Here is an 18,166-nt window from a genome sequence, read left to right on the forward strand (position 1 = left end):
AGGTTGTTGCTGATCATCCCTCTTCATTGAAACTGCCCCCTTTCTTGGTTTTCATGACGCACTTCTGATTACATTTGCAAAACTCTGGCCATTCCTTCTCAGTCTAGCTCACAATGCCTCTTCTTGTATCCCCTCCTTAAATGTTAGCTTTTCTCAGAGTTCATTCTTGGCTCCCTTCTATTCTCCCATTTGTGTTCCAGTTGATGGTCTCCCTCCCACACATGGCTTCAGTTATCCTCTGTATGCTGATGATGACCAACTACACATCCAGCTCAGACTTCTGAACAGCAGCCCTAGGTGCAAGAAGTGGTAGAATATATTTTCAAAGTGTTTAAAGAAACAAATTAAACCTAGTATTTTTAATTATCACTTACATATTTGCATGAAGTGGATACTAAGACTCAGACCACCTAACACACATGTTAAAAGCACTGTTTAATAACAGAGGAAAATAATCCAGTTAGAAGCAAATAAGATACAGGAAATAAATATCAGTAAATAATTTAGTAAAATTTCTTTTCTAAAGTAAAGATTAACAACAACAAAAGTCTATCAGTGTTTAAACTTTAGAAAACACCAACATGAGTCAGGTTGGTGTTGGAGTCCAGAGAGACAAAAGAGCTTACTAAGGCATATCTGTTGAAAATGAAGGGGATAAGGAAAATAGAGCTACTGACAAGCTTTAGAATTCTATTACTGTAGGAAATAAATCAATGAATACTAAAGATAAGAACACATCTTAAGTTGAGAAAAATACCAGAAGACTAAAAATCATAATGTGTAATTTTCAAACCAGCAGAGTAAAACTCAACCTATCCAATAGATGTTAGGAAAGGAGGGAAACAGAAGAAACACAAAGGAAATATGTAAAATGAAGAAATAAATGCAATAAATAAATAAATAATAATAAACCTTTGTGAATTAGTTAAACTCACTTCTAGTAAGGCAGAGACTCTCAGTATAGATTTTTAAATGATGCAATAGTATAAGGTTCATAGACAAATATTTTAAACGATAATGTAACAATTCCAAAATTACCTATGTGTAAAAGAAAATGTATGAAAGTTAGGATATTTGTAACAGGTAATGAAAAAGAAAAAAACAGTTGACTCTAAAATATTTTACTCTGCCTCATTATAACTTTGCTGTATAGCTCACTAGCTCAAAGACTGCCAACTCTGTTTTACAGAACTCTTTGTCTCTAACTTGATTGCTCTCAATATGTCCTGCAACACAGTCTAAGTAAAAACATGATCCACACCTGTTGCTGCTTTTCACAATCATTATCCATTGCCTACAGGATAAAAGTCCAAGATCGCTGTCATGTTATTCAAAGCCTTTCCTGATTTGTGTTGGCTACTTCCCTATTGCCTCTGTACCTTTGACCCTCTTATTCTCTCCTCTTCATGCTTTGGGATGAAACATTTGCACTTTTCTACATAAAGCATTGTAATTCTCATTTATGTACCTTTGCCTGTTTGAATCTTTCTGGCTGGAATTTCTTTCTTCCTTCTTTATCCATCAAGACTTTGAGGAGGTACCACCCTCTCCATGATACTGTCTCCTTTATGCTCCTGTATTTATATGACATTATATTACATCACATTACATTACTTTGTTGCTTTATCCATATCCCCTACTAAATTGTTAACTACTGGAAAACAGGGACCACATGGTCCCACCTCCAGCACAGTGCCTGACATGTGGTACAGATTGTTCTCCATGAGTAGATGTATCCCAGACAACAAATACTATGTCTCAGGTGCTAGACAGTGTTAGACTCAGACCAAGAGATAAGAAACAAAAATTTAGGAAATAGGTTCTGTGTACAAAGGTTACACTAAATGATTTAGTTAGCTCAAAAAGGAAATTAACATAAACAAGTTATTTTCTGAAATTTTATTGTACTGTATGAGTATTATACTTAGGCAGCACTCTGATGGTTGCATGTGACAGAAAACCAACTCAAATAAGTTAGTTAAATGTACAGTATATGTAAAAAGTATTGGGCATGTCTCAAATAGCATCGTAAAGGTGAGGCTACCCCTAGAGCTCAGGTTCAAAGGGAACCGGGAAAACTGGGGATATGAATGTAGCCAGCGTTCTGACCATCTCTTGGTCTATTGGCCTCACCTCTTATACCAGCTTCCCTCTTTCAGCAGGAAAAATGGACAGAGAGGAGCTCCGAGCCTTACAACACATAGTTTTTCTGTCAGAGACATTGATCTCCTTCACTGGCTCCTGTTGAATAAGTCCCGGAGAAGAGCTCTGATAAGCCTTCTGAGTCAGGTGCCCACCTAGGGTGAATCAGTGATAGCAAGGAGGGAAGGGGCAGATAGCCAAAGGTATGAGAAGTGGGGCAGTCTCATGCAAAATGATGTCCTCCAGCATCATCTGGAGCTTACTAGACATAAAGAATCTTGGGCTCCTGAACTTACTGAACCAAAATCTGCACTTTAACTAGCTCCCAAGTGTTTCATGTACACACTCAAGTTTAAGAGGCATAGAACACATTAACCAGGAACAACAGTTCTCTCTTTTTTCTGAGACTGGGAAAATTAGTACTGATTTTAAGTTGTAGCAAGAGGTATTGCAAGGAAATGTTTGTAAGATTATCTTGTGTTTAAAACATAGAATACAACAGTATCTTGAAAAGTTTTGGAATTTTCTTTTGGAGGAAATTTTACAGAGAAATATTCGCTATTTTTCTCTGGAATAGTTTGCCATATATGCAAAGAAATAGACATTCAGACTTACTTTACTCTCCCATCATTTCTATAATAAATTACCTATTTTTTTTTTTAAACAAATTCACCCCAGAGACTAGATACTGGCACCTGGAAATACCTATTTCTATAGCAGTGACGTATTTCCTCTTTGGGCCTCACACTAATTATGTTTTCTCCACATGATACTGAGACTCCGTCTCAGGGAGGAAGGGAGGAAGGAAGGAAGGGAGGAAGGGAGGGAGGGAGGGAGGGAGGGAGGGAAGGAGTTTCTTAAATTTACCAATCCTTTTTTCTAGCTTATTCCAGGTAAAGTCTAGAAAATGCTTTTTTTTTTTTTTGAGACGGAGTCTTGCTCTGTCGCCCAGGCTGGAGTGCAGTGGCCGGATCTCAGCTCACTGCAAGCTCCACCTCCCGGGTTTACGCCATTCTCCTGCCTCAGCCTCCTGAGTAGCTGGGACTACAGGCACCCGCCACCAAGCCCGGCTAGTTTTTTTGTATTTTTTTAGTAGAGACGGGGTTTCACCATGTTAGCCAGGATGGTCTCGATCTCCTGACCTCGTGATCTGCCCATCTTGGCCTCCCAAAGTGCTGGGATTACAGGCTTGAGCCACCGCGCCTGGCCAGAAAATGCTTTTTGACGGTAAAGAATTTGTTCTTTGGTTGAGTGGAGCAAAAACATTTTTAAGAATCAACTATTCTCTTTATCTTCTCTGCATATCAGAGCTTTAAAAAATCAGATTGTGTCTTTGCTATTAGTCAAAACGAAAGTTGATTACAACAGATTCCCAAAGGATTAAAGGACAGTTCCAAAGAATATTAACTTTTTACACAGAATTATGTCACTTATTGTTGATGAATTAAATTATAATATGATAGGTGTTTTTTCTATAGTAGTTTTTTTTTTTTTTTGGTGAATGGTTTAAATCATTTCAAGTGGTGATTTTTTTTTTTTTCTTTTAAGAGAATGGGCTGGGTAAGGTGGCTTACACTTGTAGTCTCAGCATTTTGGGAAGCTGAGGTGGGAGGATCACTTGAGGCCAGGAGTTTGAGACCAGCCTGGGGCAACATAGCAAGATCCCTGTCTCTATTATTTAAAAAAAAAAAAAAAAAAAAAAAAGATAGAAAAGTGGTAAGAATTTAAAGCATCTAAAACCACTTTTGGGATTCTGATTCAAAGTCTCACTAGATTCTCAAACCGTCTAACCCACAGTGACAAATATTAGTAAGATGCCAGTTCTCCTGATTTAAGAATCTATTCAGCAGTAAAACAGAACAACAAAACAAAAAACTCCAACTCACTAGACAACTATGTCAACTATGTTAAATTAGCAAATTTGATTGACACGCCTTATCTGGTGTTAAAACAGAAAAACAAAACAGGCAAGCAAGCTAGGCCATTAACTACATACTTTAAGTTAGTAAATTTGATGGACGCACAGTCATAAAAATTCCAAAGTCAATAGTTATGTTGAGAATAGTCCCTTGAAACAGTTCCTCCCTGAATCCATAGAAATTTCCCCTGATTTCCTGGTTCCTGGAAATATAGGTAAGGAAGGTACACAGGACATTGAATTAAATACAAAATATTTCCTGCATATGGGACTTTGGCTACACAACAAAATGTTAGATCTTTAATGAAAGCATTAAAAATTATTTTCTGAAAAGTAAAATGCAAGAAAAAAAATGAATAATGTTAGATGTTCATCAGATAAACTAAAATGTTCCTGAAGTTACTTGTACTATTACTCTAGAAATATTTACAGATTATCTTGTCTGGGTCAATTGCTTTAGTTCTATCTGCCTACAGATAGAGCTCACTAACACAGAGATGGATCCATGCATAGAGACGGTTCAAAGTAGCAAAGCTGTCTGGGTTCAACTAACCCAGTGCTTTGTCACTAACTGGCCGTATGACCTTACTCAACTTGTTGAACCACTCTTTGCCTCAGTTTCCTGATTTGTAAATACAGATAATAATATCATTGACCTAGGGTTTCTGTGAAGAAAAATGAGATAATACAGGGGAAGCTCTTAGAGTAGTGCTTGACACATGGAAAGTGCTTAGTAAATAGTAGCAATTCTTAGTATTATTACTAAGCAATAATAAGTATTTTGTTATTATTCTAAGTATTCTGTTACTGCTATAAGGAAAGTAGTTTTCCGCTTCTTTCTTCATCCAGCAAATAATGTCTTGTGAGTAGCATTCATATAATTGCGACTGTGTTTCTGGAGTGAGCCTGCCAATGAATTAACCTGAAAATGCTTCTTGGCTATAGGGACTAAAGCTGTTGAACATCTGAGGCTTGTACAGTGTTGGCTCAGTTCATGCAACTAAGCTTCCTTCAAGAGGAAATATAATAAACTGGTGAAAGAGATTGGCTTCCAGAGTCAGACTAACTCTGATTTACATACTGCTTAAGTCACTTACCAAATGAGTTTGCAGGCAGATCATTTAACTTTCAGTCTTAGTTGTCCATCTACACAGCCTTTTCATAAGACATTTCTTCCCCTTAGTGGGCCCAGGGCCAGTTTCAAGGGCATGAGAGTCCTGTGTAGTCACTTATGGCCCCGCACTCAAGGGGTCCTGTGCTTGGTTTATTCCTCTGCTTCAGGTGTCTTAAAATTCTTAATAATTTTATCTTTGAATTTGTGTTTTATAAGGGAACTCTGATGGGACAATAGAGGACGTGTGTAACTAGTGGAGATAGGTGTAATATGAGAATTTGCCATTCTGTACTGTGCCATTTGCATACAGGTTCCTGATGGCTAATGTACAAAGAATTCGGGTAGACCTAGAATGCATGGAAAGTCAGTGAGACTCAAAGTACCAGATAAGCATGCCATTTCTAGGACTGAGTAAGCAGGTGCCCTGACATCTTGAGACCACACTTTCAGTTCAAATCAGAACTTTCTTCAAACACAGAAAGAAAGCAATGACATTCTAAGAAACATAAATGACCATGCGATTCTACCTATCCTTTCTTATTTGTGTTACTTCCCTGTATTTGCCAATTACTTGTGCTGAAAATGATGACATAGAAAGAAGAAGATGAAGCAGCCCATATTTCCTTTTCCTTTCAGTCTTTTCTTATTCATCAGTCAGCTGAAGGTAGAGTGTGATGGTAGAATGTTAACATATTAAGTGAAATAAAAACACTTGAGCCAGTTTTATGCAGTATTTTCATTGTTTTGACAAAACAAAGTAAGTATGCATGTACAAGCTACAAAATACAAATTTTGTATTCAATATACAAGTTAAAAGTTCTTACATTTGTGTTTAAAACTGGAACCACATAATGTAGATGCATGGTGAAATTCATATGAATACTTTAGAGTTATAATTTTTCTTTATGTAGAACATTAAATGACAAAAAAAAAAATACCATGACAAGCTGAGATGCACTGTGGAAGAAAGAAAAAAGCTTTATATTTTACTAACTTTAATAACACTTTTTTTTCCTGATGTTTGAATAAGGCCTTGGTCCTGCATTTTCATTTTGTACTGGCTCCCCAAAATTATGTAATATGTCCTGTCCTCTTCCGATGGAGTGGAGAGTCCACAAGACCAAGGGGTTGTGACACCCAGTGTGTGTCCTCCCAGAGCCCCACATTTCTGGAACATGCATAACATACCCAACCTGAAATTCCCTGACAAATGACTCATCCTCCTTCCATGGTCTGTGTGTGCCACAACTGACTTGGGTGCCAGGGCCGGTTCTTCCTAAGGAAGATTGTGACAAAGGTATGCATACTTTCAGGTTGGAAAGATGGAAAAAGGTGGCTATTGATGTGGTGTATGAGCTGATGAGGCCACACCCATATGCATGAGGCCCGTTGGGGTTTGGACTGTGGGGTGGAGAAAGATAGGAAGAGGGCGAACCATGGCCCATCTGTTCCTGAGTTGTCATGTCCCACCATCACACTAAGAGGTTTCCAAGAATTTTAAATTTGAACCTGGCCTTCCAAATCATTATGAAGGTATATTTGTCAAGATAGGAGATAACACATTGTAACACCTTGTAGGCCTGATTTATAATGTTTGCATATTTAGACACATGGTATCTGGATCTACATTTGTCCTCTTGCCTCAGGACACTCAAATATTAGTGGAAGGCCTAGATGTGAGAAGCACTTAGTGTCTGGCACTCAGTAAAACAAAACAAAGCAAAACAAAAACCAGGAAATGGTAGCTGTTATCATTATCAGATACAATAATTAATGATAATGATAATAATATCACACCATTTTCTTCTCGGTCAAGGCTCTGAGTTTTGTTCACCTCTCCCTCCCCCTGCACTTCCCCCCTCCAGTTGGTGTGATGATGGTGGTAGTATTTTGCTTTCCAACCCTCAGATTGTATCTGAGGAGGCATACCTTTCTCTTCATGGACTGGTTGCCTGGATCCTTAAAGTGCTGCCTGGGGTCCCACTTCCATGCCCCATGAGTAGGAGTAGTGAATTCCTGTGCCTGCCTGAATCACACATGAACTGAATGTGCCTTCTGGAGTTTGAATTGTGCTGTCCATTGTAGAGGTCATCACTCTTTTTCAGTCTCCCCTCCCCTTTAAGAATTCTGAACTTCTTTGAAATTTAGGAAAAGGTTTATCTCTAGAAACAGCTAAAATAGGTTAGGAAGAACCATTTAACATGTTTTCCTTTTGGCATGTGGGCTCAGGAACTCAAATAGATTTTTCTCAAATACAATAATTATGCATTGCTTGGGCTTTTTAATTGAATAACTTTCTTGTCCTCATTATTTAGTTCTTACCTGGGTTGTTAAATGTTACTGTCTATGTGAAATTTTACTGTAAGCCTCCTTGAACACTGCTTTGTTGATTTGTCTTCTCTTTCTTAGTTTAATGAATTACTCTAACACATTTTTTGGGGAAAGATTTTGGCATTTCTTTAAAAGTCTGAAACTGTGTAGAATTACTTGGAGGCAATGAAAATCTATTGAGGCCATATGTCAGGTGTATTTTTAAAGTATAATTTAAAGATTATAGTGCTTATATTTTCTTTTTATTTGTTATTGTTCTGGGCAATGATTTTTTTGGATTCAACTCCAAAAGCTCAGGCAACAAAACAAAAGTAGACAAATGGGATTACATCAAACGAAAAAGCTCCTGCACAGCAAAGGAAAGAAATAACAGAGTGAATAGGCAACCTGTGAAATGGGAGGAAGTATTTGCAAGGCCATACATCTAATAAAGAGAGAATATCTAAAATGTAGAAGGAACTCAAACAACTCAATAACAAGAAAACAACCTGATTAAAAGACAAGCAAAGGGCCTAAATAGACATTTCTTTTTTTTTTTTTTTTTTGAGACGGAGTCTCGCTCTGTCACCCAGGCTGGAGTGCAGTGGCCCGATCTCAGCTCACTGCAAGCTCCACCTCCCGGGTTCACGCCATTCTCCTGCCTCAGCCTCCCGAGTAGCTGGGACTACAGGCGCCTGCCACCTCGCCCGGCTAAGTTTTTTTTTTGTATTTTTAGTAGAGACGGGGTTTCACTGTGTTACCCAGGATGGTCTCGATCTCCTGACCTCGTGATCCGCCCGTCTCGGCCTCCCAAAGTGCTGGGATTACAGGCTTGAGCCACCGCGCCCGGCCTAAATAGACATTTCTCAAAAGAGGATGTATTAGTCAGGGTTCTCTAGAGGGACAGAGCTAATGGAATATATAAAGGGGATTTTATTAAGTATTAACTCACACAATCACAAGGTCCCACAATAGGCCATCTCCAGGCTGAGTAGCAAGGAGAGCCAGTCCAAGTTCCAAAACTGAAGAACTTTGAGTTTGATGTTCAAGGACAGGAAGCATCCAGCACGGGAGAAAGATATAGGCTGGGAGGCTAGGCCAGTCTTACTTTTCACATTTTTCTGTCTGCTTGTATTCTAGCTGCACTGGCAGCGGATTAGATTGTGCCCACCCAGATTGAGGGTGGGTCTGCCTTTCCCAGCCCACTGACTCAAATGTTAATCTCCTTTGGCAACACCCTCAAGGACACACCCAGGATCAATACTTTGTATCCTCCAATTGAATCAAGTTGACACTCAGTATTAACCATCCCTTGTCAACTTGAACCCATACACATCTCCTAAGATCACACATAATCTTCAAATAGAGATAATAATAATGTCATGATTATGCCTAACATAATACAACTGTCCTTCATACAACCGGAATGCACCAATCCCCAACCCAAATATTGTTATACAAAATTAATGATACTTAAATGCTGATGTGAAGTCAATAAGTCTTATGTCACATAATAAAGGAGAAAGGAAATAAAATGAAGATATTTTCTTGGTGTAAGTGTATACATGTACAAACATGTTTTTAACATAAGAAGGAGGAAATACTCATGACAATTACAGTCCTTGTTTCTACAGCTGGTCCTGTCATGGTAGCTAATATCGATGACTACCTTGTTCTACTACCCATTTTGTATCCCATTTGCTTTCAGCAAGCACCTCAGCAGGCATGGTTTTTTCCCTAGTGGAGTGACCCAACTCTTTATTCCTGAAGGGCCTGGGCCATTTGTAGTCCTGCCTGGATTGGGCTGTTGTACTTTCCCATTGACCTTAATCTCAGGGCACAGCAATACTAAGAGAAGCCCTAATGGATCTCCTGTATTCCATGCATATTCTTCCTTACCTCTGTTGTGGAGTGGTGGACTGATTTCATCTTGATAGTCTGGGTCAATCACCCCAGCCAACACTGTAACTCCCTTCTTAGCCTGTTGACTTAAAGGTAGAGGAGCCCAAAGTGTCCAGGTGGCAATCTTAACTTCCAGTTTAATTGAATCATTGTGTCTCCTGGTGGCAGCATTCCTCCCTCTGGAACTAAGACCTCCAGGCCAGCAGAATGTAATGTCATGAGAACAGGGAACAAAAATTTTGCTAGTAAATCACTAGGGGTGATGGTGAGCGGTGCGACTTCCACTTCCACCCCTTGATTCCTGGACCCGTGAATCCTGGCTATGGGAGAAACAGTACCACATGTTGGACGCTGATTCAGAGCATACACGGCCTTCTGGAGACCTTTGCCTGAGCCCTGTAAAGTATTATCACCTAGTTGGCTTTGTAATTTTGACTTCAAAAGGCCTTTCCACTATTTTTTCAATCCAGCTGCTTCAGAACGTTGGGAAACATGGTAAGACCAGTGAATTCCATAAGCATGAGCCCACTGCCACACTTCTTTGACCATAAAATGAGTACCTTGGCCAGAGGCAATGCTGTGTGGAATATAACAACGGTGGATAAGGCATTCTGTGAGTCCATGGATGTAGTCTTGGCAGAAGCAGTTCATGTAGGATAGGCAAACCCATATCCGGAGTAAGTGTCTATTCCAGATAGACACTTACTCTATCCAGTGAGGACAAACCTCTGCCCCTTCCATGATGGAAGAGGTCCAATATAATCAATCTGCCACCAGATAACTGGCTGATCACCCCAAAGAATGGTGCCATTCACACATGGAGGGCTTAGTGTGGGTGTCTTCTGCTGGCAAATTGGGCACTCAGTAATGACCATAGCAGGTCACTCTTGGTGAATGGAAGTCCATGTTACTGAGCCCATGAGTAACCTCCATCCTTGCCACCATGGCCACTTTGTTCATGGGTCCACTGGACGATGACAGGGGTGACTGGGGAAAGAGGCTGAGTGGTATCTACAGAATGGGTCACCTGGTCCACTTGATTATTAAAATCCTCCTCTGCTGAGGTCACCCATTGGTGACCACTCACATGGGATACAAATATCTTCAGTTTTTGACCACTCAGAGAGGTCTATCCACAAACCTCTTCCCCAGATTTCTTTGTCATCAATTTTCCAATCATGCTTCTTCCAAGTCCCTGACCATCCAGCCAAACCATTGGCTCCAGCCCATGAATCAGTATATAATTGCACATCTGGCCATCTCTAATTTCAAGCAAAGTGCACAACCAGGTGAACTGCTGGAAGTTCTGCCTACTGGGAAGATTTCCCTTCACCATCTTTCAGGGATGTCCTAGAAAGGGGCTGTAGTGCCGCAGCTGTCCACTTTCAGGTAGTGCCTGCATATTGTGCAGAATCATCTGTGAACCAGGCCCTAGTCTTCTCTTCCTCTGTCAGTTGACCATAGGGAACTCCCCATGAGGCCATTGGTGCAGACTGGAGGAGAGAAGGCAAGGTGGCAGAAGTGGAGACCATGGGCATTTGAACCACTTCCTCATGTAACTTGCCTGTGCCTTCAGGACCTACTCAAGCCAGATCACATTATATACCACTTCCATTTGATGATGGAATGCTGCTGTGCATGATCCACTTTATAACTAGATGGATCAGAAAGCACCCAGTTCATGATAGGCAGTTCAGAGAGCATGGTGACTTCATGACCCATAGTCAAATATTCAGTTTCCACCAAAGCCCAGTAACAGGCCAAGAGCTGTCTCTCAAAAGGAGAGTAGTTATCTGCAGAAGATGGCAGGGCCTTGCTCCAAAATCCTAGAAGCCTCTGCTGTGATTCACCTATGGGGGCCTGCAAAAGGCTCCAAACAGCATCCCTATCTGCCACTGACACCTCAAGCACCATTGAATTTGCTGGTCATATGGCCCAAGCGGCAGAGCAGCTTGCACAGCAGCCTGGACCTGTTGCAAAGCCTTCTGTTCTGGACCCCACTAAAAACTGGCAGTCTTTCGGGTCACTCAATAAATGGGCCGAAGTAACACAGAGGACATACAAATAGTCAATAATACGTGAAAAAACTGGTCAACATCACTGGGGAAATGCAAATTAAAACCACAATGAGATATCACTTAATACCTATCAGAATGGCAATTATAATAAAGACAAAAACCAGTTGTTGGCGAGGATGTAGAAAATGGGGAACCTAGTATACCGTTGATGGAAATGTAAGCTAAGACATCAATTATGGAAAACAGTATCGAAGTCTCTTAAAAGACTAAATTGCCATATAACCCAGCAATTCCTCTTCTGGGTACATATTCAAAAGTTTTAAAATCACTATGTTGAAGAAATATTTGTACTTCCATGTTCATTACAGCATCAGTCACAATAGCCAAGTTGTGGAATCAGTCTAAGTGTCCATCCATATATAGAACATTTTCTTTATCCATTCATCTGTTTGGATGAATGTATGTGTATCTGTATATGCATACATGTACAGCTGTATATATATATACATATATATATGTACACCACATATCTATATATTCACACAGTGGAATACTATTCAGCCTCAAAAAAAGAGGTTATGTTGTGACAACATGGATGAACCAGAAGGCCATTATTCTAAGTGAAATAAGCCAGGCACAAAAGACAAATGCCTTATGTTCTCATCTATATGTGGAAGCCAAAAAAGTTGAACACATAGAAACAGAGAGTAGAATGGGGATTAACAGAGGCTGGAGAGTTAGGGGAATGGGGAGATGTTGGTCAAAGTATATAATGTTTCAGCCAGACAGAAGGAATAAATGATAAGAATTTAAGGTGATGGATTTCTTAAGGTGATGGATTTCTTAATTAATTGGGTTCAATCATTCCATATTGTGTGTGTGTGTGTGTGTGTATCAGAATCATTTTGTACCTCATAAAATATATATAATTATAACTTGCCAATATCCAACAAAAAATTAATTAGAAAAGAATTTGATCCCTAGAGGAATTCCAGAGTATACCTGGAAGTAGATTTTGCCCCGTATGACTAATTCCAAGATGTAGTAATATTTGGAGAAACAGAGGTTTGATTAGGGTTATTTTGCTTCATTTCTTTCTCTTGCTTTTCTCTTCTTATTTTATACATATACCCAGACACCATTAAAGTAAAAGGATCACTTTCTCTGGCAGATACCACATGTGGATTAGGTATATATAGCATGAGTTCCTATAATAGGTGCTTCCCCTGAAATAGGCCCTACATACTGTGCATTGCTTTGTTTGTTTGTTTTTAATTTTTATTTTAGGTTTAGGGGTATATGTCAAGGTTTGTTACATAGGTAAACTTGTGTCATGAGGGTTTGTTGTACAGATTATTTCATCACCCAGGTATAAAGACCAGAGGACAATAGTTATTTTTTCTTCTCCTCTCCCTTCTCTCACCCTCCATCCTCAAGTAGACCCCAGTGTCTGTAGTTCTCTTCTTTATGTTCACGAGTTCTCATCATTTAGCTCCCACTTATAATTGAGAGCATGTGGTATTTGGTTTTCTTTTCCTGCATTAGTTTGCTAAGGATAATAGCCTCCAGTTCCATCCATGTTCCCACAAAAGACAAGATCTTGTTCTTTTTTTATGGCTGCATAGTATTCCATGGTGTATATGCACCACATTTTCTTTATCCAGTCTATGATTGATGGGAATTTAGGTGGATTCCATGTCTTTGCTATTATGAATAGTGGTGGAGTTAACATTCACATGTGTGTGTCTTTATGGTAGAATGATTTATGTTTCTCTGGATATATACCCAGTAATGGGTTTGCTGGGTCGAATGTAGTTCTGCTTTCAGCTCTTTGAGGAATCACCATACTGCTTTCCACAATGGTTGAACTAATTTACACTCCCACCAACAGTGTATAAGTGTCCCCCTTTTCTCTGCAACCTTGCCAGCATCTGTTGTTTTTTGACTTTTTAAAAATAGCCATTCTGACTGGTGTGAGGTGGCATCTCATTGTGGTTTTGATTTACGTTTCTCTAATAATTAGTGATGTTGGGCATTTTTTCATATGCTTGTTGGCTGCATGTATGTCTTCTTTTGAGAAGTGTCTGTTTATGTTCTTTGCCCACTTTTTAAAGGGGTTGTTTGTTTTTCTCTTGTAAATTTAAGTTCCTTATAGATCTGAGCATTGTTAAGTGTCTGTTGGCTTCATTGTACTTTAGTTGGCAGAAACCATATAGCTTATTACCCATTGTAATCTTAATGTCTAACATGGAACTTGGAATACAATGTGGGTACTTTAAAAATATTTGCTGAACAGATAAATGAATGTCTCAAGCACACAGACAATATGCTAAATGCAAAGCTAGAGGATTTCAGGGCAGGTGTGTTAAGAGGGTAAGTAGATGTGGAAGTTGAAGGAATTGTCAAAGGAGGACTTGAAGTGACACCCCAAGGCATATAGGGGCCATATAAAGAAAAAGATAATGGACCAGGTGAAAAGAAACAATCAAGTGATGACAGTCATTATGAAATTACAGTATCAGTTCAGTGGGGTAGGAAGTGAACAGCATGGAGGGTTAGGAGGTTGTGGCCAGAATAGGATACTGGATTTTAAGATTTCACAGGTGGAGTTGTTTCAGGTCATTACTAGGTCAAAATGTAGCCTTAGCTGCACTTAGTCAAACCACATGGAATTGCCAATATTCGAATTTTTTACTTATAAAGAGACAGTTTTATTATTCAAACCAATAGTTTGCTAAATTTTAGTGGAGGTGGGGTGACAATCAAGGACTTTTGAGGCTGAGATATTAATTGACTCATTCATATAGATTCTGATCCCACTCAGAGTGATTTTAAGAGGTGAAGGGGGAAGAGTGTTGTGTCTAGCTTGGGTGAGGATGGTAGATAACAGTGAAGAGAAGGGATAAAAACAGCATAGATCAATGACATAGGATGGAGGCTTTAAACAAACCACATTAGATCATAGGGGTAACAGCCTCGCTTGGAAGTTGCAAAGGGGAGCTTGGAGAATATTTCTCCCTACCCTCTTTTGATGCTGGATACTTGGATATCAAGAGAAGTACCAATGTCTGGGACAGGTTTACTAGATTTACTCACTCAATTGGCTTATCAGAAACTAAAGAAACTAAGGCCATTGTGAGTCAATGATGGCATAAGGCAAAAATTCGGCTTATTTTATCTCCTTTGACAATGCAGATCCATTTTGCAATAAACTTTCCTATAACCCAGAGTACATAAGAATGCTTTTTCTTTGTTGTTCTCTATTTTCTATCTTATCTACATGATGACATTTATCTCTTCTTCTCCGAAGTCACATGGTATGCCTCTCTGCAGGTTACTACCATATCCCATGCTACATTTCTCTGAGTTCACCTAAATGGGGAATTAAAATCTCAGTGAGTGACTTATTGGAAATTTTCCAGGCGAAACCCATGGCAACCATGTTCTATGAAGTTGGGACCTCAGACTCATTTGTCACATGGAGCAGGTAAGTGGCCTTCTCATCAGGTATGTGCTTGGTTTGGTTTTGTAACATTCAGAAGAGGACTCCAAACTGACCCTTGCAGAGCCTATAGCTTGCAGTGAACACCAAGAATGAGTTATCAGACGATTCCAGCTGAGCGGAGCGGGGACCACTCTTCTGAGAGAGAGTGTCACCCCAGAATCTATCTGCCAAGTATTTATTGAAAGGGCTTGTTAAACTACAAACATCCACTAGATGGCCTTTTGAGGTCGGGTCGCGAGGCACCTATGGCCTTGTAAAAGCTCCCCAACTGCATTCTCGGGAGGCTGTTTTCAGCGTTTCTTATGACACACTCCATTCCTTGTCCTGTTTTCAGGGTCAAGGAGTTACATTCCCATGCACAAATATCATACACACAGTGCCTTAGTATTTTTCCATGCCCCCAACCTCAAATGCCTTGTACACAAGCTTGAATATATTGCAATGCACCCCCAACAACCCTGTGACCATTTGGCTGGCAAAGCAACTGGTTGTGCCCTCAATAAACAGTACTGACTTTGGGAACATCAGGGTCTTCATAGTCTTGGAACTCTCTACTGTTCAGTTTTTATAACAAATTTGCATGTAAGAGACATGGGTCCCAGGAAACAGCCTGAAGGACACGCAACCCATTCACTCCAAATTTTACCTCTGGGGCAAGCTCAAGAGCTAATTGCTAGGCCTGCATTTTTGGGGTCCCTGTATAATTGCCTTTCCTGAACAATGCTGTGGTGTTGCTCCTTTGGCTTACTGTGAAGGATGTAATTAGCACTATATTAAACTTGTTGTTATGATTACTGTAAGGATGCTGCTGCAGCCCCTTAACATCACAGTGCCCTAATAAACTGAGGATCCATAGATAAAACTTCTCCTCGGTCTTATGACTAGGAAAAGCCATGCTTCTCCTGAGCTGCTTCTGGCTTGCTTTTCACTATAGACTCTGTTAATCTTGTTACTATATACGCCTCATTTGTCCTGCCTACTTGCCACAAAGTGAAATATGTGACTTGGCTGTAGCAATTGTACAGAACACTGTATTAGGCATTCGATGTGGTGATTTTTCCTTTAGTTTTTTTCCCCCATGCATTCTTTATAGGTTTATAGCTGACCACTTCTTCTAGTTTTTATTATATATTTTATTTCTTTATTTTTATGTTTATTGCATGTATCATTAAGATGCCTCAAATCTGGTTTTGAAATAAGAAAGGTCTACACATAAAGAAATTTGGGGTGACACAAAAACGATATGTCAGATATTTTGTTTTCAATCATAAAGAAAGCCACCTACTTCTTGAACTCATTGTGCTAATAACTGAGAACTCGAAACAATTTTCACAGGAATATCTACTCCTGCAGGCACTGGAATCTGTGACTAGTCCTTCACGAGGACTGCCATACCGCTAGGCCTACACTTGCAGCCCTTTTTCCTCTTCTTCCCCTTTCATCTGTCATGCTACCGGCCTTTCTCACGCTTATTAAGGCCTTCATGTGGTTCTCCAAGACCCCCTTCTCAAGCATCTCTCTGAACATTTCTGCCTCCTGACTTCAAAAATAAATCCTCAAATGCTCTCTTTAGTGTACAGAAAAAAGGCCAGTGCTTACTTATCTTTCTATCCTTAGAACCTAGCATTGGCCCGGAAAATAATAAACAGCTGGTGTACATTTGTTGAAAGAACTGAATTACATTAAATAAAGTAATGCATATAAGGCATTAGTTGGGCCTTTGGACAAAGTACACAATAAATATTTTTCTCTCAATCACTTTCCCTTCACACCTGGCCTGAAGCTACCTTTCCCACCTTATCCCCACTGCCATGGCTTAAAACATCGCTAACTCTTGTAATTTCATGCACATAACATTCATTTTTGTGCCTAGAGAACTTTCATTATGCTGTTCTTTCTTTCTTCAATGCCATCACTTCCTTAAATGCACCATCATTGCTCAAATTTAGAGAAAATAAGACATGTTCCTGGTGATGCTGGTCCAAAACCCCTATATAACAAGTCATGACTTTTATATTTAAATAATTTAGTTTGGTCTTTCCTTCATCAAAAGAAACCAAACAACTTTTAGCAACTCTGTTAGATTTATGCAATTGCATGTTTTTTTAAGGGGCAAAGCTCCTTAAAACAAATAAAAACATTCTTCCATTTATCGATGCAAGCCCTGTTTCTTTCTAGTATTCAAATTCATTAATAAAAGACTCAATGATTATTAAATTTTTGGATTTGAATGGATAGTTTTTATGCATATATACCCAGTTGTTTAGCATTTTATTTTATCGCCCCCTACAGGAAGTCTAAAATACATTTAGTATATCGCCCCCTACAGGAAATACATTTAATATATCGCCCCCTACAGGAAATCTAAAATACATTTTAGAACATTTTATAATTAAAAAAAAAAAAAGGATGAATGATTTATTTTATTTATCTCACAAAAATTCAGCCCTAGCCTATTGACAGCTGCAGTTCTCCTATCCACTTCCACATAATTTTTAAAATGTGAATGCCAGGAATGGTGCTGTTGATACTAATATTAGGACAAGGAGCAGATGTTTCATCAGGACTAGGTGTCTCTGGTGGAGTCTGTGGAGGAATAAACAAAGATACTCGTGCAATGTTGGATATTTCTGATTTTAGATCGACCTTATCAACAGCCTGAATAGCAATGAAAAGATCTGTGCCATTTTCAAAAGTAATGTTTTCTGGTTTAAACAAAAAGACTTCCTCAGAGTTGGCTTCCTTTGGGATGAGAGCAGTAGTATTCACTTGAAGAGATTCATTGAACTTATCTCTGAGATCAAGAATACTTGTACTTATTCGAATGATATACTTGTGAGCTAAAAAGAAAAAAGAAGAATGTGACTTCAATTCTGAAATCTTAAAGAAACTTCCTAAGCTGTAGAACTTTAAAAAATATTTAAAAAGCTTTAAAAGTCTATTAGAAATTATATCATCACCCCATAAGATTCCCAAATAAATGAACCGATGGTCCTATTTACAAGGGTCACTATCTCTTTTACATTCTTCTTTGTATATAATGACACAGTGATAAGCGTAAAACTGGATTGGGCATGACTTAAAGCCTTGGTCAGCATTTCTGGGCATAGTGCCTGACAGAAAGAACAGGTTGTTTAAAAAATGTTTATTATTTTATTATTTATAGAGGGAGTTTGCACCAGTGCTTCTCAAACTGTAATGTGTGTACAAATCACCCAGGGATCTGAAAATGCAGATCTGAAAAAACTTTCTAACTA

The 18,166-nt window shown here is 39.1% G+C and overlaps 1 protein-coding gene and 1 pseudogene across 1 annotated transcript in view; one reads left to right on the forward strand and one right to left on the reverse strand.

Annotated features, from left to right (window-relative positions):
• Positions 1–18,166, forward strand: part of LOC102126959 (cell division cycle-associated protein 4-like) — a 49,047-nt pseudogene that overhangs the window by 30,440 nt on the left and 441 nt on the right.
• The window catches only part of CLCA1 (chloride channel accessory 1), a 32,766-nt gene continuing 31,726 nt past the window's right edge, over positions 17,127–18,166 (reverse strand). The window contains exon 14 of the mRNA XM_005542824.5: positions 17,127–17,749. Within this exon, the coding sequence (XP_005542881.3) occupies positions 17,358–17,749 (392 nt within the window). The 3' untranslated portion in view covers positions 17,127–17,357. The remainder of the gene's footprint in view (positions 17,750–18,166) is intronic.

The sequence above is a fragment of the Macaca fascicularis genome, chromosome 1 (assembly GCF_037993035.2).
Source record: "Macaca fascicularis isolate 582-1 chromosome 1, T2T-MFA8v1.1".
Taxonomy (NCBI): domain Eukaryota; kingdom Metazoa; phylum Chordata; class Mammalia; order Primates; family Cercopithecidae; genus Macaca; species Macaca fascicularis.